This window comes from Panthera tigris, chromosome F2, assembly GCF_018350195.1.
Source record: "Panthera tigris isolate Pti1 chromosome F2, P.tigris_Pti1_mat1.1, whole genome shotgun sequence".
Lineage (NCBI taxonomy): Eukaryota > Metazoa > Chordata > Mammalia > Carnivora > Felidae > Panthera > Panthera tigris.
This window is the reverse complement of record NC_056676.1, coordinates 34356578-34381262: the sequence shown is the minus strand read 5'-3', so window position 1 is coordinate 34381262 and position 24685 is coordinate 34356578. Positions and strand designations below refer to the sequence as shown.

General features: G+C 37.6%; 1 protein-coding gene across 7 annotated transcripts in view; it reads left to right on the top strand.

The window, feature by feature from the left end:
• Positions 1-22749, top strand: part of CNGB3 (cyclic nucleotide gated channel subunit beta 3) — a 273696-nt gene extending 250947 nt beyond the window's left edge. For 6 of the 7 annotated variants that reach the window (XM_042973520.1, XM_042973525.1, XM_042973523.1 and 3 more), the window contains 3 exons: positions 18502-18648; positions 19107-19281; positions 21589-22749. In XM_042973520.1, coding sequence (XP_042829454.1) covers positions 18502-18648; positions 19107-19281; positions 21589-21849 — 583 coding nt within the window. In that variant the 3' untranslated portion in view covers positions 21850-22749. The remainder of the gene's footprint in view (positions 1-18501; positions 18649-19106; positions 19282-21588) is intronic. The other variant, XM_042973524.1, reaches the window with a different exon arrangement.
• Positions 22750-24685: the final 1936 nt, after the last annotated feature.

Sequence of the window (24685 nt, the reverse complement as noted above, 5' to 3'; positions counted from 1 at the left end):
TACACTAACTCAAAAAGATATCTGCAACCCCATGTTCATAGCAGCATTATTTACCATACCCAAGACATGCAAATAACCTAAGTATCCATCAATGGATGAATCGATAAAGAAGTTTTGTTCTTATATATATGAATGTTATTCAGCCATAAGAAATTCTCTTTGCAACAACAAGGTTGGACCCTGTGGGCATTATGTGAAGCAAAGTAGGTCAGACAAAAAGAAAAATACTGTATGATCTCAGTAAGAGAAAGAAAGAAGGAAAGAAAGAAAATATTCATAGAAAAGACTTGTGAAGGGTGCCTGAGTGGCTCAGTCAATTACGCGTCCTACTTGGTCTCTGGTCATGATCACATGGTTCATGAGTTCGAGCCCCGCATTGGGCTCTCTGCTGTCAGCATGGAGCCTGCTTTGGATCCTCTGTCTCCCTCTCTCTGGCCCTCCCCAACATATTCATCCTCTCTCTCTCTCTCTCTCTCTCTCTCTCTCTCTCAAAAATAAAACATTTAAAAAAAGAAAGAAAAGAAAAGAAAAGACCTGTGATTACCAGAAGCAGAGGGGAGGGGGATTTGGAAGAAGGTGGTCAAAAGGTACAAACTTCCAGTTACAAATAGGTACTAGGGTTGTAATGTACAAAATGATGACTATAGTTGACACTGCTGTATGATAGATAGGAAGGAAAGTTGTTAAGAGAGTAAATCTTAAGAGATCCCATCACAAGAAAAATTTTTCATTTTTTTCTTTGTTTCTTTTTATTGAACCTATATGAGCAGATGAATGTTAGTTAAACCTAATGTGGTAATCATTTTATGATATATGTAAATCAAATCATCATGCTGTATGCCTTAAATTTATACAGTGATACATGTTAATTGTTTCTCAATTAAACTGGAATTTTAAAAACTATACAATAATTATTGACTTTCATTGATATCCTGAAATATTAAAAAATAATTTTAGGTGTATTCAGTAATTTTTAGTTAATTAATTATGATGTTTAAAAACAACAGAAAATTACACCTAGGACCCCCCCTACAGCATAATGTGAAGTACCTAAAAGAAGGTCATGCATGGCATGGTAAACAAGAGTGGCAAACAAGAAACAAATTGCTTCCCTGAAGAGCTTTACAAACCAATGAGACAGGGCAATAAAAGATTCCAATACCAGGTGATAAAATGTATGGATTGCATCCAATGATGAAGTATACACAGGACGTTATGGAGTACAAAGGCTTCACAAGGACCAATGTATCCCTTGGATTTGGCAATTACTTTAGTTTATTTGAGAACTTAAAGAGAACATTTCAGTGCTCCTCAAATGGCACATACAGACAATAATGCATGCACAAAGGTCAATCCTGGTAGTCCCTGCTGTAGGATACATAAAGGATTATTCACATAATGCCTGTAGTGGGTTGCATGGTGGCCCACACAAAGATGCATCCATGCCCTAAACCCTGGAACCTATGAATGTGACCTTACTTGGGAAAAAAAAAGGGGGAGGGGGTGGCTCTTTGCAGATATAATTAAGTTAAGGATCTCAATATAAGATCATTCTCAATTATCTGGATGGGCTGTAAGTCCAATGACAAGTGTCCTCACATGAGACAGAAGAGGAGAAGACATACAGACACAGGAGGAAGAGGGCAAGGCCATCTGAAGACTGAGGCGGAAGTTGGAGTTATGCAGCCACAACCAAGGAAATCCTAGAACTACCAGAAGCTGAGAGGCAAGAAAGGATTCCTCCCTCGAGTCTTTGGAGGGAGACCAGCCTTGACAACACCTTGATTTTGGACTTCAGGCCTCCAGAATTGTAAGAGAATGCATTTCTATTGTGGTAAGTCACTGGTTTTGTGGCAGTTTGTTAAAGTAGCCCTAGGAAACAAATACTAAACTCTCTAAATTGTGAACTTTAAAATATTTTACTGGAAAAAAAAAGGGGCATGCTTGTCACCTCCCTCTACTCACCCTACATGGCCAGTGTACCTCCAAGACCTATCGATCTCATCTCCTCAGTAAGTCTCCAATAATTTTCATTTTACCATCTCCACTGATGGTACCTTGGTCCAACGACCTCCACCTCTCCTGGACAACTGCAATGGCTTACTCTGCATCTTTCACTCCAATACCTCCATCCTCTACAATCCATCATCCACTTTGCAGCCAGAGGGATCTTTTGGAAACACAGATATGATCATACCCCTGCTCTTCTTATTAAAACAATTTAGTGCTTTTATACTGTATTTAGGAATAAGAACAAATTTCTACCCTGACCTACAAGGTCCTACAGAGCGTAGCCCCTGCCCACCTCTCTACTTCACCTTGCACCCCACCCCCTGGGCCCTCTTTAATTCAAACTTCAGTTCCCTGAATATGCCACATGCTGTACAGCCATGGGGAGTTTTATGCACATCCTGTTACCTTTGTCTGGACACTTTTCCCACCTCCTTTACTTAGTCTCAACTTCTTTCCAAACTTCCTAGATTCTCCATAATAGAGACCTTCCAGTTCTCCTTGCTATATGCTCTGGTCAGGCTATATTCCTCTCTTCTGAGAAGTTATCTTTGTAATTATGTCCTCATTGGTGCATTTATTTCTTTGATGTCTTTCTTCCTCACTGACTTGTAAGCACCAGGACTGCTATGCATGGCTATGCCTGTTGTGCTCTGCATCAGGGTGTCCAGTGAGGGACCATAGTCCACTCCCAACTCATGATCCCTGCTATTGTGCTCTTCCTCATGCATGGATACCCGTTACTTTGCAAATGGGGGCATTTTTCTGGCCAAGCTTTGCACCCATAGGACTTCATGTTCCCAGAGAAGCTACATTTTTCTAAATTGCACAAAGGCATAGGGATATCCCAGGAATAATAGTATACACCACATTTGTTTTGCTCTGTACTCAATTCCCAGCCTTTAGGGCAGTGCCTGGCCCACATAGTACCTAATAAATAGTTATTCAATAAATAAGTGAATGTAATTATCTATCTTTGCAAATGTACTAATACACATCCATTTTTGTCATGAATATGCATATTCAGCCTTGTGCCCTTTTAGTCAGTTTTTATTATTAAGAATAGCACTGCTATGTTTATCTTTATAAAATTACTTTGCTTCTATTTCTTTGAGGTTTATTCCCAAAAGTGAGATAACTAGGTCAAAACATAGAAACATTTCTATAACTCTTCTAATATATGAGCAGATTATTTTCCAGAAAAATTGAATCAATTTACAATTCAACATGAAATGTATAGCTATTTTTCCCTAGCATCCCTGACATTACTTTATTATTCTCATTGGTTAGGCATTTTAATAGGTTGTTTTAATTTGCATTCCTCTAAATAGTGCCTGGAAAATAATAGGTCCATAAGAAATATTTTCTAAATGAATTAATTTTCTATGGACCTATTTATTTTCATAAATATGGTCATTTATTTACCTTCCATATTTCTTTTTTTCTTCACTATCTTTTTTCCATCATTGAGTTATTGAGTAGAATTTAGGCATTGATACATTCTTATATATTTTAGATAGTGTGGTTTTCATTTAAAATATGTAAATTCTGATGTTTCACTAGTTTTATTAGTCAAATCACCCATTCTGAGGACTCCTTTTTGATATTTATATCATTGTGAAAAAGCCAAAAAATTTGAAAAATAATTTTAAGCCTCTTTTTTCCCTGTAAACCATGTTTGCCTCTTTCTTCTGAACACTCAGTTTTTAAATCTATTTATTTATTTATTTTGTGAGGGAGAGATGGCATGCAAGTGGGGGAGGGGCAGAGAGAGAGGGAGAGAGAGAGAATCCCAAGCAGGCTTCGCACTATCAGTACAGAGCCTGATGTGGGGCTCGAATTCACAAACCACAAGATCATGACCTGAGCTGAAGTTGGACACAACCGACTGCGCCACTCAGGTGCCCCTGAACACTCAGTTTTTTAAATGGGAATACCAAGGGAGACTCCTAGTTCTTTTGGACTATGTTAATTCCATATTCTTACTTTTCATGAGAATAATTCTGTTATGCCTTCCCCCTCCCTCAACCCCTGTCCTAAAGACAGAAAGAGTTAGTTACATTAGACTTATGAGCAAGGGTAAGAAATCTTGTTTGAGAAAAAAATTCTTCATTTCTATATTTTTCCTATCTCAAACTTGTAAACACAACCTGTGTTAAAAATAGATATTTGTGGGGCACCTGGGTGGCTGTTGGTCAAGCATCTGACTTTGACTCAGGTCATGATCTCACGACTCATGAGTTCAAGCCCCGAGTCTGGCTTTGTGCTGACAGCTCAGATCCTGGAGCCTGCTTCAGATTCTGTGTCTCCTTCTCTCTCTTCCCCTCTCCTGCTCTCTCTCTCTCAAAAATAAATAAGCATTAAAATTTTTTTTTAAATACATATTTGAATTTTCATTATATCCTTTTGTAGAGCATCTCTTTTTATTGTGTAATACCTTTTTGCTTATAGCAAAAAGCAAACCTCATGTAAGTTTCACAATATTCCTGTGAACAACTATATTATCAGTACCATTATTTAAAAATGTATTCAAATATCATAAGGATGCCTCTTAAAGAAACTTTGTCCCATGTCTTTAATTCTATGAAAATCAAGGTTCCTTACCACCATTTGGAACAGTAGGAAAAGAATAAAGATTCTGATAGTCAGACTTTGGCACATAACTTATAATGCCAGCCTGATTGGCTTCTTTTATTTTTCCTAATGTCCATGGGAAAATATGTGTCATTAAAATAATGAAGACTTCATTAGCAGCACTAGAGTTCATGTATAAAGAAAAGGTCTCTTGATTAAAGTCAGCTCTAGTCTTACATTTGAGTTTCAATAATGAAACTCATAATATTTGTTTTTGAATAAGTCACTTCACTGATTCTGGACCTAAGTTTCTATGTCAGGAAGTAAAAGTAAGAATGTGCTTCACCAGATTGACATGGTCATCAATATATGTCATTGTTAGCTATTTTGACTTCAAAGAAACCCTCAAACAAGCTACTTTCTAGTTTGTTTGATAGGGTGTTTTTGAGTTAGGGTATCAATGCAGAGTATTACCCTAGGCACTTGAACAGATATAAAAGTAAACAGGGTGTGGAATAAAATGTACATGTTATTCTTTCTTTCCTCCCCACATCCTTAGGATTTTTACCTAGATTCTTCATTGTTCATCCACTTCCTCTGAGGCCAGTTCAACTCTATTATCAACACCTTCTGGGGTAGAAGGGACTACCTGTTTTCTATCTGTGAAATCTAAACTCTCTAACTCTGATGAAAATCCACACATACAGATTTTTCTCAAAGTATTTTACAAAAGAAAAAAAAAATTCTAGGTTAACATGTGTTTGCCTTGCAGTAGTTTTATGAAGATCAAAGTAGCCACAAAGAGCAAGCAGCCTGGGCAGAGGTGATACTAGAACATCCTCTGATATTTGCTCACCTACAAAAGTTTTGTTAGAATTTATTTTTAGTGAAGTCATAAAAATGTTCAAGCAACAAAGTGTTTTCCAATGACACTGAAAAGGATAAAAGAGTATCTCAGAAAAAGGGTACATGGGTGATCTAACCTCCTACCCTTTAAATATAATCCACTTGGAAATTTGCTTAATGAGAACAGATATTTGAAATTTTAATCTCTTACTCAGCATTGGATGTGGTACTCTTTCCATTGACAGTAGTCAGAGTTAGTTTTATTTCTATTCTATGAAATTATTATATATGGGGAAAAAATGCTCTTAAACTAGAAATATTTTTATTTTAGGAATCATTCTCATTTTTTACATTTAAAGCATTTGTCATTTTGAATTGCATATATCTGTTTAAAAAAATCTGTGTGGGGGATGCCTGGGTGGCTTAGTTAAGTGTCCAACTCTTGATTTCGGCTCAGGTCATGATCTCACTATGGAATCAAGCTCTGGCTCACTGTCAGCGTGGAGTCTGCTTGGGATTCTCTCTCTCTCCTCATTCTCTGCCCCTCCCCCACTCACACATGTGCTCTCCCTCGCTCTCTCTCTCAAAATACATAAACATTGGGGAAAAAAAAGAAATCTGTCTGGGTTTGCATCCCAACTCCACAACTTATGAGCTGTGTGACTCTGAGGAAGGTACTCAGCTGAGATTTCATTTCTTCATCAGTCAAAACAGATTAATAATGATATATAACTATCCATTACATTGGAAAGCATTATATGCATTAATACATAAAAAAAGAACTTAGAAAAATACCTGACTCATAGTAAGCACTCAAAAACATTAGCTAGTAATATTATTATTAATATTTGCTAGTCTGACAACCCTCACTCATACTTATCCCACTTCTAGATTATAAACATTTTATGGGCAGATGTTAATCATCTTTATAGCCCCCGAACTTCGTTTAGTATCCAGCTCATTATGGAGTATACTATTTTTACACACTCCTAATTTATCTCTAATTTCTTTTTTTTTTTCTTTTCAATTTATACAATGATTCCTTACATTCTCCTGCATGATTGGCCTCTCAAGCTCATACAAAAACACTATTTATCAAAAGCCCAGCTGAGAAAGGCAACGTTTAAGAGGGATTATTTGTTCTCTGGATATTGTAGGTACAACAAAGAGAAAGCAGGGTATCTGCATGCCCCTTTCCCCGCTACAGAATTATTCTTACTGAACTGGACTTTGGAGTGACACGGCCTTATTAAGGACTGTATCACAGTTTAACAAACTTGTATTTGCATCTATCATAAGAAAATGAAGATGGTGTCCACCATTTTCAAGTGGTCTCTCTACTAAGCCCTTCAGGAGATATTTTTATCTGTCCTAAAGCTAAAAATTAATCCACTTTTATGGTATAAAAGACTTAAAGTCAAGTTTGAAGCACTGTTATAGCAAAGTTTACATTTTTGTATGAATCCCATTTTATGTCTCCATTCTTGTTTTTCTTTTGCTCTTCCATTCAATTTATGCTCAATTTATGTGTTCTCCTTATCTGTGTGAGGGCTTTCTTGATACGCTAACTCTGCCAAAAAGGGCTGTGCAGGCTGTGCACTACACAACTCCAGGGAGTTCCAGTCACATAGTCTATGTATGCAGAGCACAATTTATGATGCCATATGTGGCAACCCTGGAAAACAACTGAGAATGATTGACTGGCTAGGGACCATATGAATATTCTAGCTCTTTGTGATTTATACATACACATAAATATCACATATATGTATTACATATATGTATATTATATGTGCATAATGTGCATATATGTATATGCATATGTACACACATATATACACACATATATTATCTCCATGTTGCTATTTATTCCTGACATTTAAGGGTTTTGCACATATAGGTCCTCTCATCCTGAATATACATTGTCTCTCTGACATTCACACAACTGATTTCACTCACTTATCCACACACTAGAACTATATATAGTACTTCTAGTACTATGGTGGTTAATTTTATGTATCAACTAGACTGGACTAAGGGATGCCCAGATAGCTCATAAAACATTACTTCTGAAGGTATTTGGGAAAGAGATTAGCATTGAATAGACTGAGTAAAGAAGGTCAGCCTCACCAATGCAGGTGGGATCATCCCATCAGTTGAGGTACTAAATAGAACAAAAAGATGAATAAAAGGCTAATTTGCACTCTCTGCTTGAGCTGACACATCCATCTTCTCCTGCCCTAGACATCAGCTATCAACACCCTTGGTTCTTGGGCTTTCAGATCCAGACCTGGATTTACGCAATAGGCTTCCTTCTCCCTTCTCCCCTTCTCAGTCCATTGGACTCGGATGGAATTACACCACCAACTTTCCTTGTTCTCCAGCTTGCAGTAGGCAGATTGTAGGACTTGTCAGCCTTCATTAACAATTCCTATAATAAATCTCCTCTTATATATATCTGTAAATATCCTATTTGTTCTGTGTTTTTTTCTGGAGAACTCCAAGTAATAAAATGTTATTATTACTTTTTTACAGTTGCATACCACAAATCAGGGTTTAAAATTTCTCAGCCAGGAATTTTACCTAATAGCAGCTTCTTCATAATTAAATATCAGGAGTCTATAAGCACCTATTTCTCCTTGAAAATAATCATATACCTATATTGGGTAATAAAAGATGGCCTTGTTTCCTAAAAGAGTGATTAAGTAAACTGCTTAGAAATACATGCAATAAATGCTAACATTATCTGGTTCCAAAGTCTATATTCTTTCCACAAATACCAGGTTTTAATAATTCTTCTTTTGCTCTACTTTATCTCACTGTACTGAATACGTGGTACATGCTTAATAGTTACATTTATTGGAGTGAAAATCAAAAAGGTCCTTAAGTTATTGTCTAAGGTCACAGCACACAGAGGTGGATCTAGAATTAGAATCCATTTCTTTCTTTCCTGAGCCATTGCTCTGTTCGCTATTTTTTTTACCTGTGGACATCTACCATTAACCTCAACTATTTGTCCTATAGCACATGCTTCCAGAAACTCTGTATGGGGTCATGAATATTTAGGTATCTTCTTACTAAGCTATTTAATGCATGAAACTTTCCATTGGTGGAATGCTAGAGAAGCATTTTGTGGACAGAAGAGGAAAAAAAAAAAAAGATGCTATTTTAAACATTGCTGAGAGAGTTTGGGCAAAATCCATCTGGCAAACAGACTATTTCTTCCGTTCAAAAACTCATCAAGCACTCTAAACGTGTAACCTGTAGGCAAGTTTAATTAAAGCTTGAGAAATCTCAAAATAACCTGACATTTAAATATGTTATTTCCGTTCTGCTCTCATTGTCTGACACACACAGAGCCATTCTCAGAACCAAATTAAGCTCCCCAGTGCCATCTCGCCCTGCCTAACTACTGGGTTACCCTGTGCACAAGGAGACAGGAACATGAATGAAACAGGCTCATTCTCTCATTGTCCTTCAAATACCAACATCCATTTCATAGAGAGACAGGTAAGAAGATAAGATATGAAATTGGATGAATAGATAGATAGATACATAGATAGACAGACAAAGGTAAAATTCATCTCTCTTCCTTAAAAAAAAAAGATGAAGGCAGAGTTTGTCTTGGGGAGAGCCTCAGGAAAGGACTAAAGAAAAAGTGTTTTTTGCCGTGGAACAAGAAATTTTTTAAAAATTGAACAAAGTAAGTAGGCATTAACATAGGCAACATTCATGGATTCCAAATATATACTTTGGGTCTTGGGGGAATGATTCCAGTTCTGGATCTAAGTTTAATAAGTGCAGGTAACAGACCCTGTTTGATGCCTTAAGGTGGCCTAGCATTAGGTTTTCTTCCTCTTCTTTTTCTGCCTTCTCTGGTTTTATTTTTTGTTTTATTTTTTTGTTTTGTTTTGTTTTTGTCTGACTTCATTTATTTTTTTTAATATATGAAATTTATTGTCAAATTGGCTTCCATACAACACCCAGTGCTCATCCCAAAAGATGCTGTCTTCAATACCCATCACCCACCCTCCCCTCTCGCCCACCCCCCATCAACCCTCAGTTTGTTGTTGGTTTCTAAGAGTCTCTTATGCTTTGGCTCTCTCCCACTCTAATCTCTTTTTTTTCCTTCCCCTCCCCCATGGGTTTCTGTTAAGTTTCTCAGGATCCACATAAGAGTGAAACCATATGGTATCTGTCTTTCTCTGTATGGCTTATTTCACTTAGCATCACACTCTCCAGTTCCATCCATGTTGCTACAAAGGGCCATATTTCATTCTTTCTCATTGCCATGTAGTACTCCATTGTGTATATAAACCACAATTTCTTTATCCATTCATCAGTTAATGGACATTTAGGCTCTTTCCATAATTTGGCTATTGTTGAGAGTGCTGCTATAAACATTGGGGTACAAGTGCCCCTATGCATCAGCACTCCTGTATCCCTTGGGTAAATGCCTAGCAGTGCTACTGCTGGGTCATAGGGTAGGTCTATTTTTAATTTTTTGAGGAACCTCCACACTGTTTTCCAGAGTGGCTGCACCAGCTTGCATTCCCACCAACAGTGCAAGAGGGTTCCCGTTTCTCCACATCCTCGCCAGCATCTATAGTCTCCTGATTTGTTCATTTTGGCCACTCTGACTGGCATGAGGTGATATCTGAGTGTGGTTTTGATTTGTATTTCCCTGATGAGGAGCGACGTTGAGCATCTTTTCATGTGCCTGTTGGCCATCCGGATGTCTTCTTTAGAGAAGTGTCTATTCATGTTTTCTGCCCATTTCTTCACTGGATTATTTGTTTTTCGGGTGTGGAGTTTGGTGAGCTCGTTATAGATTTCGGATACTAGCCCTTTGTCCAATATGTCATTTGCAAATATCTTTTCCCATTCTGTTGGTTGCCTTTTAGTTTTATTGATTGTTTCCTTTGCTGTGCAGAAGCTTTTTATCTTCATGAGGTCCCAAGAGTTCATTTTTGCTTTTAAGTCCCTTGCCTTTGGGGATGTGTCAAGTAAGAAATTGCTACAGCTGAGGTCAGAGAGGTCTTTTCCTGCTTTCTCCTTTAGGTTTTGATGGTTTCCTGTCTCACATTCAGGTCCTTTATCCATTTTGAGTTTATTTTTGTGAATGGTGTGAGAAAGTGGTCTAGTTTCAATCTTCTGCATGTTGCTGTCCAGTTCTCCCAGCACCATTTGTTAAAGAGACTGTCTTTTTTCCATTGGATATTCTTTCCTGCTTTGTCAAAGATGAGTTGGCCATACTTTTGTGGGTTTGGTTCTGGGGTTTCTATTCTAATCCATTGGCTTATGTGTCTGTTTTTGTGCCAATACCATGCTGTCTTTTTTTTTTTTTAATTTTTTTTTATTTTTTAATATATGAAATTTACTGTCAAATTGGTTTCCATACAACACCCAGTGCTCATCCCAAAAGGTGCCCTCCTCAATACCCATCACCCATCCTGCCCTCCCTCCCACCCCCCATCAACCCTCAGTTTGTTCTCAGTTTTTAACAGTCTCTTATGCTTTGGCTCTCTCCCACTCTAACCTCTTTTTTTTTTTTTTTCCTTCCCCTCCCCCATGGGTTTCTGTTACGTTTCTCAGGATCCACATAAGCCAATACCATGCTGTCTTGATGATTACAGCTTTGTAGTAGAGGCTAAAGTCTGGGATTGTAATGCCTCCTGCTTTGGTCTTCTTCTTCAAAATTACTTTGGCTATTCGGGGCTTTTTGTGGTTCCATATGAATTTTAGGATTGCTTGTTCTAGCTTCGAGAAGAATGCTGGTGCAATTTTCATTGGGATTGCATTGAATGTGTAGATAGCTTTGGATAGTATTGACATTTTGACAATATTTTTTCTTCCAACCCATGAGCACAGAATGTTTTTCCATTTCTTTATATCTTCTTCAATTTCCTTCATAAGCTTTCTATACTTTTCAGCATACAGATCTTGCACATCTTTAGTTAGATTTATCCCTAGGTATTTTATGCTCAGTTTCTTTATTTGTCTTTCTGTTGCTTCATTATTAGTGTATAAGAATGCAACTGATTTCTGTACATTGATTTTGTATCCTGCGACTTTGCTGAATTCATGTATCAGTTCTAGCAGACTTTTGGTGGAGTCTGTTGGATTTTCCATGTATAATATCATGTCATCTGCAAAAAGTGAAAGCTTAACTTCATCTTTGCCAATTTTGATGCCTTTGATTTCCTTTTTTTGTCTGATTGCTGATGCTAGAACTTCCAACACTATGTTAAACAACAGCGGTGAGAGTGGACATCCCCATCGTGTTCCTGATCTCAGGGGAAAAGCTCTCAGTTTTTCCCCATTGAGGATGATGTTAGCTGTGGGCTTTTCATAAATGGCTTTTATGATGTTTAACTATGTTCCTTCTATCCCGACTTTCTCCAGGGTTTTTATTAAGAAAGGGTGCTGGATTTTGTCAAAGGCCTTTTCTGCATCGATTGACAGGATCATATGGTTCTTCTCTTTTCTTTTATTAGTGTGATGTATCACGTTGATTGATTTGCGAATGTTGAACCAGCCCTGCATCCCAGGAATGAATCCCACTTGATCATGGTGAATAATTCTTCTTATAAGCTGTTGAATTCTATTTGCTAGTATGTTATTGAGAATTTTTGCATCCATATTCATCAGGGATATTGGCCTGTAGTTCTCTTTTTTTACTGGGTCTCTGTCTGGTTTAGGAATCAAAGTAATACTGGCTTCATAGAATGAGTCTGGAAGTTTTTCTTCCCTTTCTATTTTTTGGAATAGCTTGAGATTGCCTTCTCTGGTTTTAAGTGAGCTTTTTTCATGATTTGATTTTCTCTCCTTTCTTAGCATATCAATTATACTTCTTTTCAATATACAGCTTGCAATATACAATTTAAACTAATCTAAGTCTCCCTTCACAGAACACTAACTGCAGAGCGGGAACCTTACACAATATCCCCAATTCTTCCCTACCAGTCCTTAAGACATTAATGTCATTCATTTCACTTATCCATATACTATAATCACCTAATGCATCATTATTTCATTATTTAAAGTTATCTTTTAGATCAATTAATAATAAGAAAAACTAAGATTTTAGTTTGATTTTACCTCTCTTCTTTTCCCAGTGTCCTTCCAGTTTTGATGTAGACCTGAGTTTCTAACTATATCATTTTCTTTCTTCCTGCAGAACTTCTTTTTAACATTTTTTGCAGAGTAGGTGAACTAATGTTGAAGCCCCTCTGCTTTTGATTTTCTAAGAAAATCTTTTTCTCTTTTTCACTTTGGAAGGATAATTTCCATGTACATAGAATTCTAAGTTGCTGCTTTTGCTTCTTTCTTTTTTATTACTGTTTTTATTTTTATTGAGATATAATTGGCATTTAATATTGTGTAAGTTTTAGGGATAAAACATATTGGTTTTAAAAATTCATTTATGTTGCAATATGATAACCACTATTGCATTAGCTAACCTATATCATGTCACATAATTATAATTTCTTCTTTGTGGTAAAAACAATTATGATCTAATCTGTTAGGAACTTCAACACTGTATTTCACTCTCTCTTTTTATTTGTATGGCTTCTCATGAAAAGTCTGCTGGTTCTTATCCTTGTTCCTCTTATAGGTGTTTTGTGCCTGTGTAAACCTATGAATAACCAATGTGGCTGGACTGGACTTTGTAGTTTTATTAAGATTGTAAGATGCAGGGCATCTGGGTGGTTCAGTCAGTTAAGCACCTGACTCTTGATTTTGGCTCAAGTCATGATTTCACAGTGCTCTGTCTCTCTCAAAATAAATAAATAAATAAAAACTTTTAAAACTTTTTAAAAAGCTCCCCGGGGGAGCCTGGGTGGTTCAATTGGTTAAAGCATCCAACTTCGGCTAAAGTCATGATATCACAGTTCATGAGTTCGAGCCCCACATGGGGCTTTGTGCTGACAGCTCAAAGCCTGGTGCCTGCTTCAGATTTTATGTCTCCCTCTCTCTACCTCTCCCCCGCTCTCTGTCTCAGTCCATCTCCAAAAATAAATAAACATTAATTTTTTTTTTAAATATTGTGAGTGGCTCCTGAGTGGCTCAGTTGGATAGGCATCCACCTTTGGCTCAGGTCATGATCTCATGGTTCGTGGGTTCGAGCCCCACGTGGGCTTAGAGATACCAGTTTAGAGCCTGGAACCTGCTTCGGATTCTATGTTTCTGTCTCTCTCTGCCCCTCCCCCACTTGAGTGCTCTCAGTCTCTCTCTCTCTCTCTCTCTCTCTCTCTCTCTCTCTCTCAAAAATAAATAAACATAAAAAAAAGACTGTAAATGCTCTTCAACAACAACCAGAGGAAACTTTGAAAAAATAAGATTTATTACTTACAAGACCTGGAAAATTACACAGCACACCTGGGGCCACACAGTGAGGTTGCAGATAGAGGGAGAGTGTATGGGCCTGGGGTTCTACTTTTATTGGGGTTGAGAATGGAGGCCTAGGATTTTGTGAGCTCACTAATGGTGAATTTAAGACATAAGAGCAGGAAAATAAACTCAAAATGGATGAAAGACGTAAGTATAAAACAGGAAGCCATGAAAATCCTCGTGGAGCAAGCAGGCAAAAGCCTTTTTGACCTGTGCTGCAGCAACTTCTTACTCAACATGTCTCCAGAGGTAAGGGAAACAAAAGCAAAAATGAACTACTGGGACCTCATCAAAATAAAAAGCTTCTGCACAGCGAAGGACACAATCAGCAAAACTAAAAGGTGACCAACAGAATAGGAGAAGATATTTGCAATGACATATCACATAAAGGGTTAGTATCCAAAATCTATAAAGAACTTACCAAACTCAACACCCAAAAAACAAATAATCCAGTGAAGAAATGGGCAAAAGACATGAATAGACACTTCTCCAAAGAAGACATCCAGATGGCCAACCGACACATGAAAAAATGCTCAGCATCACTCATCATCAGGGAAATACAAATCAAAACCACAATGAGATACCACCTCACACCTGTCAGAATGGCTAACATTAACAACTCGGGCAACAACAGGTGTTGGCGAGGATGCAGAGAAAGAGGATCTCTTTTGCACTGCTGGTGGGAATGCAAACTGGTACAGCCACTCTGGAAAACAGCATGGAGGTTCCTCAAAAAATTTAAAATAGAACTACCCCACATTGTACTACCTGGTATTTATCCAGGGGATACAGGTATGCTGTTTTGAACAGGCACATGCACCCCAATGTTTATAGCAGCACTATCAACCATAGCCCAAGTAAGGAAAGAGCCCAAATGTCCAACAATGGATGAATGGATAAAAAAGATGTGGTATATATATACAATGGGGTATTACTCAGCAATCAAAAAGAATGAAATCTTGCCATTTGCAACTACGTGGATGGAACTAGAGGGTATTATGCTAAATGAAATTAGTCAGAGAAAGATAAATATCATATGACTTCACTCAAATGAGGACTTTAAGAGACAAAACAGATGAACATAAAGGAAGGGAAGAAAAAATAAATATAAAAACAGGGAGGATGACAAAACATAAGAGAGTCTTAAATATAAAGAACAAACAGAGGGTTGCTAGAGGGTGTGGGAGGGGGATGGGCTCAATGGGTAAGGGACATTAAGGAATCTACTCCTGAAATCATTGTTGCACTATATGATAACTAACTTGGATGTAAATTTTTAAAAAAAGAAATGAAGTATAAAAAGAAATAATAAATACATACATACATACATACATACATACATACATACATACAGGAATTTAAAGTGTGGGAAGAGAGAGAAACAAGTGGCCCAATTTTCAGTTATCAAAATTCACCAAGATCTCTAAAACAAAGGAACCTCAGTGAGGGAAGGCAGTCTGACTCTATATAGTTGGGTGTCTGGCAATGTGTTTGAGATCATGATTGAAATAGCAATCAAGCTTAGGTCAAGCACTTGCATTACAAAATAAGGAATAAAACACAACTATCAGGGTTTATACTACAATAGCAGGATGTTTTCCCCCTCTGTCTCTTTTCAAGATTTTCTCTTTATCTTTGGTTTATTACAATTTGAATTTGATATGTGTAGGATGTAAGGAGGGTGGTATTTATCATGCTTGTTATTCTCTGAGCTTTCTGGATCTGCATTTTGGTGTCTGTACTTAATTTTGGAAACTTCTTGGCCATAATTACTTCAAATATTTTTTCTAATATTAGAGGATGGTGCATGCTTTTGTATATATCTTATGTATATGTATACACAAAAGATACATATATATTTATACTTCTTGAAATTATCCTACAGTTTTTGATGTTCAGGGCGGGGGGGAGCTTGGTTTTTTCTTTTTTTTTTTCTCTTTGCATTTTTGTTTGGGAACTTTCTACTGACCTATCTTCAAACTCATCTGTTCTTTTCTTGGCCCCATGCAGTCTACTAATGAGCCCATCAAAGTCATTCTTCATTTATGTTACAGTGTTTTTGATTTCTAATATCTCCTTTGAATTTATCTTAGAATTTCCATCTCTCTGCTTACATTTCCCATATATTCTTAAATGATATCTAATTTTTCCATTAGATCCCTTAACATATTAATCATAGTCATTTTAAATTCTCTGAGAATTCCAGTATCTTTGTCATATCCCACTCTGGTCCTCATGCTTTCTTTGTCTCTTTAGGCTGTGGTTTTCTTGTGTTCTTAGTGTGGTTTATAATTTTTTGTTGGAAGCTGTACATGATGTAATTAGTAATCGGAACTGAGGTAGATATGTCTTTAGCATGATGTTTTATGTTAATCTGACTAGGAGTTGGACTGTATTTAATATTTGCTGTAGCTCTAAGTGCCAGAGAAACCAAATTTTTCTAAAATGCCCTTGTTTCCATCCCCACCTTTTGACTTTGGCCTTCCCTAAGTACACCTCCTCAGAGAAAGTCTGCATCCTGCAGCTATAATCCACTGTTAGTATACAAGAGCCCCATTAGTACAATGATAAGATATGGGGGGAATCTATAATCTTATAATTAAATCTCAGTCTTGTAGTGGATCTATGTTCCCGGGATGTAACCTTTACAAGTGTTTCTTAGCTTGCTACCCACCTTAGGTAATAAGACAGGAAGGCTAGAGGGGTCTGGGGTGGGAGAAACACTTTTCCTTTGGGTGGGATAAGGCTCTGGTAGTCTTTTCCCCTAGATAGCAGCCCTTTGTTATAGAGAACAAATGAGCTCTGGGTATATTTTAAGATGATTAATCATCCTCTTCTACTGCCAGGGCCACAAACAGATCTTTCTTGGCTCTTAACCATGAGAACATGGTGGAGTTCCTCAAGGATAAACCCAGGTATTAGTTTCCCCATAATTGTGACCCCCAAGAGTTTCTTGATTATCCACTCTCAACCTAGCAGTTTATAAAAAGTACCATTTAAATTTTTGTAGCAGTTTCAGCTCCAGGACTTCTGTTCCAGGTAAGTAGATCTGGCTGTGGCTGTCTGGATTCACCTATCTCTCCAGATTTGGAGGAGAATTTACCCTGCAACCTCAGTTCTCTGATAGATCCAATAAATGTTATTGGTTTCCAATTTCTTCAGCTTTTTTTTTATAAGAATAAAAGTGACAACTTCTGAAACCTATGTTAGTTTTTTATCTTATTAACAGGCAGTGGAATGTTCCTTTTTCTGCAATAGTCAGAGAATCACACATTATCTAATACAAATCTTCAGACATAGGACCCATGCAAGTTCTCATGCATTATTGCCCCCAAAGGCAGGGCTGTGAAAATATGAATATTTTTATTGCCAAGTTGCTTTCTCTGTCCTTTCTACCCCTAAAGATTGTATTTTTATTAATGTGAGCCTTCTCTCTCTGTCTCTCTCACACACACACACAAATGATAAAACCACAACTATTTTTTCCTAACTGATTGACTCCAAGAGATTAAATCTATTGTGTTATCTTTGCAGTGCAAAGCCTGTAGTGTTTTTAAAGCATTTATATGTGTTTTTTCTTGTCTTGTTTTAAATACCAACCCTTATTTTCCAGATTATTGGTGAATGATATAATTTTACCCATTTTTTTATTCATTCATGTATTCTTTTATTCACCAACTATTTGTTGGTCACTTCTCAAATACAAAATGCCCAGCTATGTCTCTGAGAGATATAAAGCCCAGAATTCACTGACACTCCTAATGGGAAGTTATATGTGAAGGACTATACTACAGAGAGGTTACAATACTGAGAACCAAGACGATTTGAGTGTTAACTAGGAGAAGAGATTGGATTTACCAGATATAATCAAGGCACCATTAAGATTTGATGTCAGATCTATATCAGACAGAGCCCAGGCAGAAAACAGAAAGTACACTCAAACAAGGTAATGAAGAAGACTTTAAAAAGGAACTATTGACAAAAGTCAATAGAAGGAAATTGGGAGAAACATCAGTATATCCAACAAGGGGTGGTGATGCATCCTGAAGCTAGCAACAGCAAAGAAGTTTTTCTGCAGCTAGGCCTGAAGGGGGCAAGAGGAGGGTACATTACCAGAACCAAGACAGAGCTATAGAGAATCATACTTCTAGAAGATGGCCACATGTCAGGAGCTGTGGATGTTGGTGGAGAACTATAGTTACTGCTAACATAAGCTCTGGCAAGGAATGAACAGTGGAATAAATGCTCCAACACCACACTCCTCCTGTTTTCCAACTTCCTACTGCTATTTCCCATTGGCTGAACTCAGATGCAAGTCAGAGGGCAGACCCCCAGAGGTCAGCTTTCTGGGGAGCAGAGAGGATTGGGAAGGATGAAAAGTGAATCTGGAGGAGCAAACAGAAGATACCCAGTTCAACAGGAGTTTGTGCCTCTGGAATCTGGGAGGGAGAATCTCACGGGGCACTGATGGCTACAAATCCTTCATTTGAAGTGGGAGGTATAGATAAAACATGTTGAAAACTGTTGCCACTTCCATCACCACCACATCTTACTTCTTCCACACAAACACCTGAACTCTCACCTTCACCTCTCTGAAGCAATGTAAATCCATTTTTTAAAAGATCTTGGTGAAAGGAGAGTGAAACTGGTGGCAAACATTCACCTTTCTATCTACAGCCTTCTAGCAGCAAGAGGAGGAAACCGTCGAACTGCCAATGTGATAGCCCATGGGTTTGCCAATCTTTTAACTCTGGACAAAAAGACCCTCCAAGAAATTCTAGTGCATTATCCAGATTCTGAAAAGCTCCTCATGAAGAAAGCCAGGTACAACCTTTAAAACCTCATTAGAAGGGCACCTGGGTGGTTCAGTAGGTCCAGCATCCGACTCTTGATTTCAGCTCAGTTCACAGTCTCACAGGTTCATGGGATTGAGCCCCATGTTGGGCTCTGCACTGACAGCACAGGGCCTGCTTAGGATTCTCTCTCTCTCCCTCTCTCTCTCTCTCTCTCTCTCTCTCTCTCCCCCCTGCCCTTCCCCCCCCCCATTCAAAATAAATAAGCTTAAAAAAAATTAGAGTTGGTTTTACACTGTAATATCTAAGAGGAGAACTATATTATGATGGCAGTGATCAACTTTCTCCATAAGAAACATTCAACAAACAATTTTTTATGCAGATATCCATTGAAAACTTCACAGATTAGGAGACAAGACAGTGTCTCTGGTAGGTTTTTCCAGAACTTTTACGGTACTATCTAAAATAGCCTTTCTCTTCCATCCACAGTGTGCTTCTAAAGAAGAAGGCTCCAGGCACAGAGGAATCCCCTCCAAGAAAAGGACTTGCTTTTCTCTTCCAACCAAAACAAAAGACACCCAAAATGTTTAAAGCTCTCCTGGGAGGCACAGGAAAAGCAGGTCTTACAAGACTACTCAAAATGAAGAGGGAACAAACCATCCAGGTAATGAGGCAGAGTGAATTGAGGGCTGTAACAGATCATTGAACTAAGTATACCCAGACAAGCTCCTACTCTAATTCCATTTCAAACACTGGGACAGTTTGGATGCATCTAATGTGAATAATTACTACTTTATTTATAGCACTTATTATTGTCTAAAGTATATCCTCATATTTCATTACATTTAATCCTCACAGTTTATTATAGATGGTTTTAATATATATGTATATACAAACATTCAGCTCTCATTATCTATATATTCTGTATATTTGCAAATCTGCCTATTTGCTGAAGTTTCTTTGTAATCCCAAAATCAATACTCCATGTGGTCATTTGCAAACATACATATGTGCAGAGCAGTGAAAAATTTAAGTTGCCCAATGCACATGTCCCCAGCTGAAGTTGAGCAAGAAGACAACTCTACCTTCTTATTTCAGTTCTCACACTGTAAACAAGTGACCTTTTCATGATCTATTTAAGTGCTATGTTTTCCTCATTTTTGCAGTGCATAGTGCTGAAGCTCTGTCTAGTGATCCTAAGCACAAAAATTTCTGATATGCCTTACAGACAAAAGACATGTGTTAGATAAGCTTCATTCAAGCATGAGTTATAGTGCTGCTGGGCATGAGTTCAATAAAATGAATCAACAATATATATTAAATAAATGTCCCTAAACAGAAATACGCATAAAACAAGGTTATGTATTGATTTGTTGACAAAAATGTGGCCAGAGCCTCATACGAACCAAATCCTGCATTACCCCTAGGAGCAATGGTTCAGTATTTGCTAATTCTGTGTTTGTGGCAGCTGTATAGAACAAAACTACCAGGAATAATGAGAATCAATTGTTTATGTATAAACATACATATACACCTATAAATATATAGCACATTTTACCAATGAGCCAGTGAATACTTTCACAAATATTCAATCACTTATATATCACAAATGTTTAAACCCAGAAATAACTTCACAGATTTTATCCAAACCTTTCATATTATAGATGAAGAAACAGCTCAATTTATTTGGATAAGTTCACAAAAAGTGACAGAGCGAAAACTATTACTCAGGTATTCACACTTGTAGTCCTATACTGAGCTGCCTCCCAATTCCTAGAAATGTCAAGATACTCAAATGTTACAGTTTTTCTGTCTTTATTTTCATATTTCTTTGATTCTTATAATAAGTCTATGGGGCAGCTATTGAAAAACAGAGCAGGGATGCAGGTTTTCTGAATCTAGTCATGTTATCTCTTAAACTGTAAGAAATGGCTGACTGGATCTTTCAGAAAATTGATAAAGCAAATATTATAAACCAGTCACACTCAAGAGACTAAAACTTGCCTCTTTTCACAGAGAAGCACTATAGTGAAAATTAGGGATACAGTGTAAGCCAAATCAGCATAGAAATAATAATCTCTGTAAAGGTTCATGAGTTCCAACCCCGTATCTGGCTCTGCACTGACAGTGCCGAGCCTCTTGGGATTCTCTCTCTATCCCTCTCTCTCTGTCCCTCTCTTTGCCCTTACCCTGCTCATGTGCTTGTGCTCTCACTCTCTCTCTCAAAATAAATAAAACTTTTTAAAAAATTAAAAAACATAATAATCTGGGTAAAAAACTTACAGGGTAAAGAAATATGTGTCAACATGTTAAGTAAGTTTCTCAACTTTATATGTGCCATTCATACGTAGTAAGAGCCTCTCTTAAACTGACCCCAAGTGTCATCAGCACAGAGCATAGTATGTTTTTTTACTATGAAATTTCTACAGATGATACTAAGCATAATAGTTTCTAAAACCATATAGCTCAACCACCCGTGGGACGAATAAAACTGTATGAGGAAAGAGATATGAGTTTCTCCCTGAGGTTCTCCCATGAGCTTATGCAACAGGAAAACCATACTTTCTGTAGTATTTTTATGGCATTTGGTTAATACTTTTTTATTAGAAAATAAACATTTAAAATTTCATCTTCATAAAATAAATAAGTACATATTTTTAAAGCAAAGAGTCCTAAGCACTAAGTCTAATAGTTCAGTGAGCATGAGGACCAATAGGAAGAGAATTCCTTGTCAGGGACAAAAATGCAGTCCAGAATTACACTGTCAAATGTGACAGCTCAGCCTCCTTCTTCAGCACATCACAAAGCTGTCAAATGATAGTAGAATGCAAGGCAGACATGATTCCCACATTAACTTAATTCAGACAGTCTTTGTCTTGGTGGTGATCCTTAGCCATTGAATATTAATCATAAGACTCCAATGTCCTTGATTATGATTTCAAAACCAACTTTTTGTAACTACTTCTTCCAGGAAAAAAGTGAAAACTCCAAAGAAGGAGAGGGTAAAGGAAGAGAATATGAAGATAAAGGAAGAGAACCAGTAGAGAAAACACAGGACAGCTCCGAATGTAGAGCAAATACTGTTACAGCAGAGGAAATGCCCCAGTCAATTAGAAGGGCAGCTTTACCCAGAGGAACTACTCGTCAATCACTCATCATCAGTATGGCTCCTTCTACAGAGGCTGGGGAAGAAGTTCTGATGATTGAAGTTAAAGAAAAGGCTAAACAATAAGTGTTTGATTATCTTTAGATGTTATCTAGCTAATTCCCAAAGAGATTGTACCCAGGATTGTAGCTTAAATTAATGAGGGGAAAAGACCTTGCCAGGACCCCTGAGAATCCATAGACAAATCCCTGGCTTAGTTTCTAGAACTTATGTGAGAGTGTGATCTTATGCAGTAGTAATAAGAAGATTATTTCAAAACCATCCCTATTCTCCATTGTCATTAGCTTTGTGCAATTGGTATTTCTCCTAATTTTATGTAGTAAGGTTTTTTTCTCTTCCATTCTTTCTTGATGATGTTTCTTCCTCCATTTTGATTAGTTTGGGATTGGCCCTGAAGTGATTCACTTACCTTTTCTCTTCAGTGTGTGTGTGTGTGTGTGTGTGTGTGTGTGTGTGTGTGTGTGTGAGAGAGAGAGAGAGAGAGAGAAAGTCTTGCATGGTACTGTTATTTCTCACTTGTAGGGGATTATGAGATTTCAATAAAATGTCAAAAATAAAACATCAGGTGATTTCCATTCAAGCAAGAATGATGAGTCGTTCAAATATCATATCAATCCAGCAGTTGGAATTGAAGGGAAGCAGAGATAACGGAGTCTGTGGATGTGAAATCTGACTTGCAGAAAAGTCCCCTGAGGAGCAATATTGGTCAGTGGTACTTACAAACCCACGGGGAAATATCATATTGTAGCGACATGTTGGAAAACTCATTCCCTTTGCTAAAGAAACAAACTTGAATATTTTCCCTCATACCAACTTAAAAGGCAACAGTCTGCCTAACTCATCTGGCTCCACAGACTCAGACTGGAGGAATCCGATCATCCCCATCTTCAGGTAGGCCAAAGTGATGTTTCTCAGAATCTTCCTCAAGCGTTTGCTTCTAAAGGTGCCAGATCTCAGGGTGCCTGGGTGGCTCAGTCAGTTGAGCGTCTGACTTCAGCTCAGGTCATGATCTCACGGTCCCTGAGTTCGAGCCCCGCGTCGGGCTCTGTGCTGACAGCTCAGAGCCTGGAGCCTGCTTCAGATTCTGTGTCTCCCTCTCTCTCTGACCCTCCCCCGTTCATGCTCTGTCTCTCTCTGTCTCAAAAATAAACATTAAAAAATTTAAAAAAAAAATAAAGGTGCCAGATCTCAGCTTCTCATTGTTTTCAGCTTTAGTAAAAAGTGATGAGGTTAGGAAGGCAGACTGTACACATGTCAGATTGACATATCCCTACAATTTGCAGAACCTACATGTACAGCTGTTTACAAAATCTCCAAGTTAATTAAGTGCACTTTAGGAAGTTGTCCTCATGAATCAGCTAACATTAGCATAATTACTAAAGTCTCATGCTGTGAGGAGACTAAAAAAGCCAGGCTGATGTCGGAAGTAATAATATATATAGAATTCCATTCTAATAAATGCCATTAGTGTATAACATTAAGTTCTGTATAATAAGGCTATTCCCAAGTCCCAGAGGATGGTCATTGTAACAGCACTTTGCTGAGAGGATTTTAACAAATCATGTTGGCCAAAATGCCTACAACATAGATGCATTCAGCAAACCATGTATAAATCGATCACTATAATAAAATGTACCATTTGGTTGAGTCACCATTTTTGAACACAGTGTTTGAGTATCATAAACACATGGCAAGCTTTACAAAAGGTTGGTTGATGTTTTTCAGGAGTTGAGGGAATGGAGAGAAATTGTTAAATAGCACTTGCTTGATTAATGGAAGTTCATGTGTAGAAAGAATGATTAGAAAAGGAAGAAACAAAATGTGGAAATAGAGCTTGAAAAAAGTCTAGTAATAGGGAAAAAATTCTGAATTTGTGAATAATATGTTCTCCCCTTACATCCTATAAATAAATTAAAATATATAACACCTTTTCAATTTATGTTCTTCCCTGCTGCTTATTTTCCCTCACAAACTATCCTATTTAAATTTATTTATTTATTTATTTTTTTAGAGAGACAGACAGAGACAGAGAGTGAGTGGGAGAGAGGCAGAGAGAGAGAGAGACATAGAATCTGCAGGAGGCTCCAGGCTCAGAGCTATCAGCACAGAGCCCAACATGGGGCTCGAACACATGAACCATGAGATCATGACCTGAACCAAAGTCAGACACTTAACCGACTAATCCACCCAGGCACCCCCAAACTATCCTATTTTAGATAATATCATCTTCATTTTTCCTGTCCCTCAAACTAAAATATAAGAGTAATCAGTAGCCCTTCCATTGTTTATATAGTATCACCAAATCTTTTTTCTTTCTTGAATATTTCTAATTATCCTCTTTTTAAGTTCCAGTGCTAACATCTCAGTACATATTTTTCTGCTCAATTCAAATTAACATACACTTTTTACTTACAATATCTTCTAATCACTGATCTACCTTCACAGCCCTTTAAAGGGAAAAATCAGATCTTTCTAAAATACTACTGTCAGTCCATTCAGGCTATTATAGCAAAATACCACAGTTTGGGTAGTTTATACACAACAGAAATTTGTGTCTCATAGTTCTGGAGGCTTGGAAGTCCAGGACCATGGTGCAGCATTGTAAAGTGAGGGCCCTCTTACTGGTTCATAGCAGACTCCCTTCTCACCAGGTCTTCACAAGGTGGAAGAGGCAAGGGATGCTTCTGGAGCTTCTTTTACAAAGGCACTGATCCTATTCATGAGGAAAAAGCACCTCCCAAAGGCCCAACCTCCTAATATTTTCACCTTTGAGGTTAGAATTTCAACATGTCAGTTTTGCAGGCGGGGGACACCACGTTCAAATCATAGCAACCCCTTTTGACTATGTTATTTCCCTGCTCAGGAACCTACTAGTCCGTCCTAAATCTTACTTATCCAAATT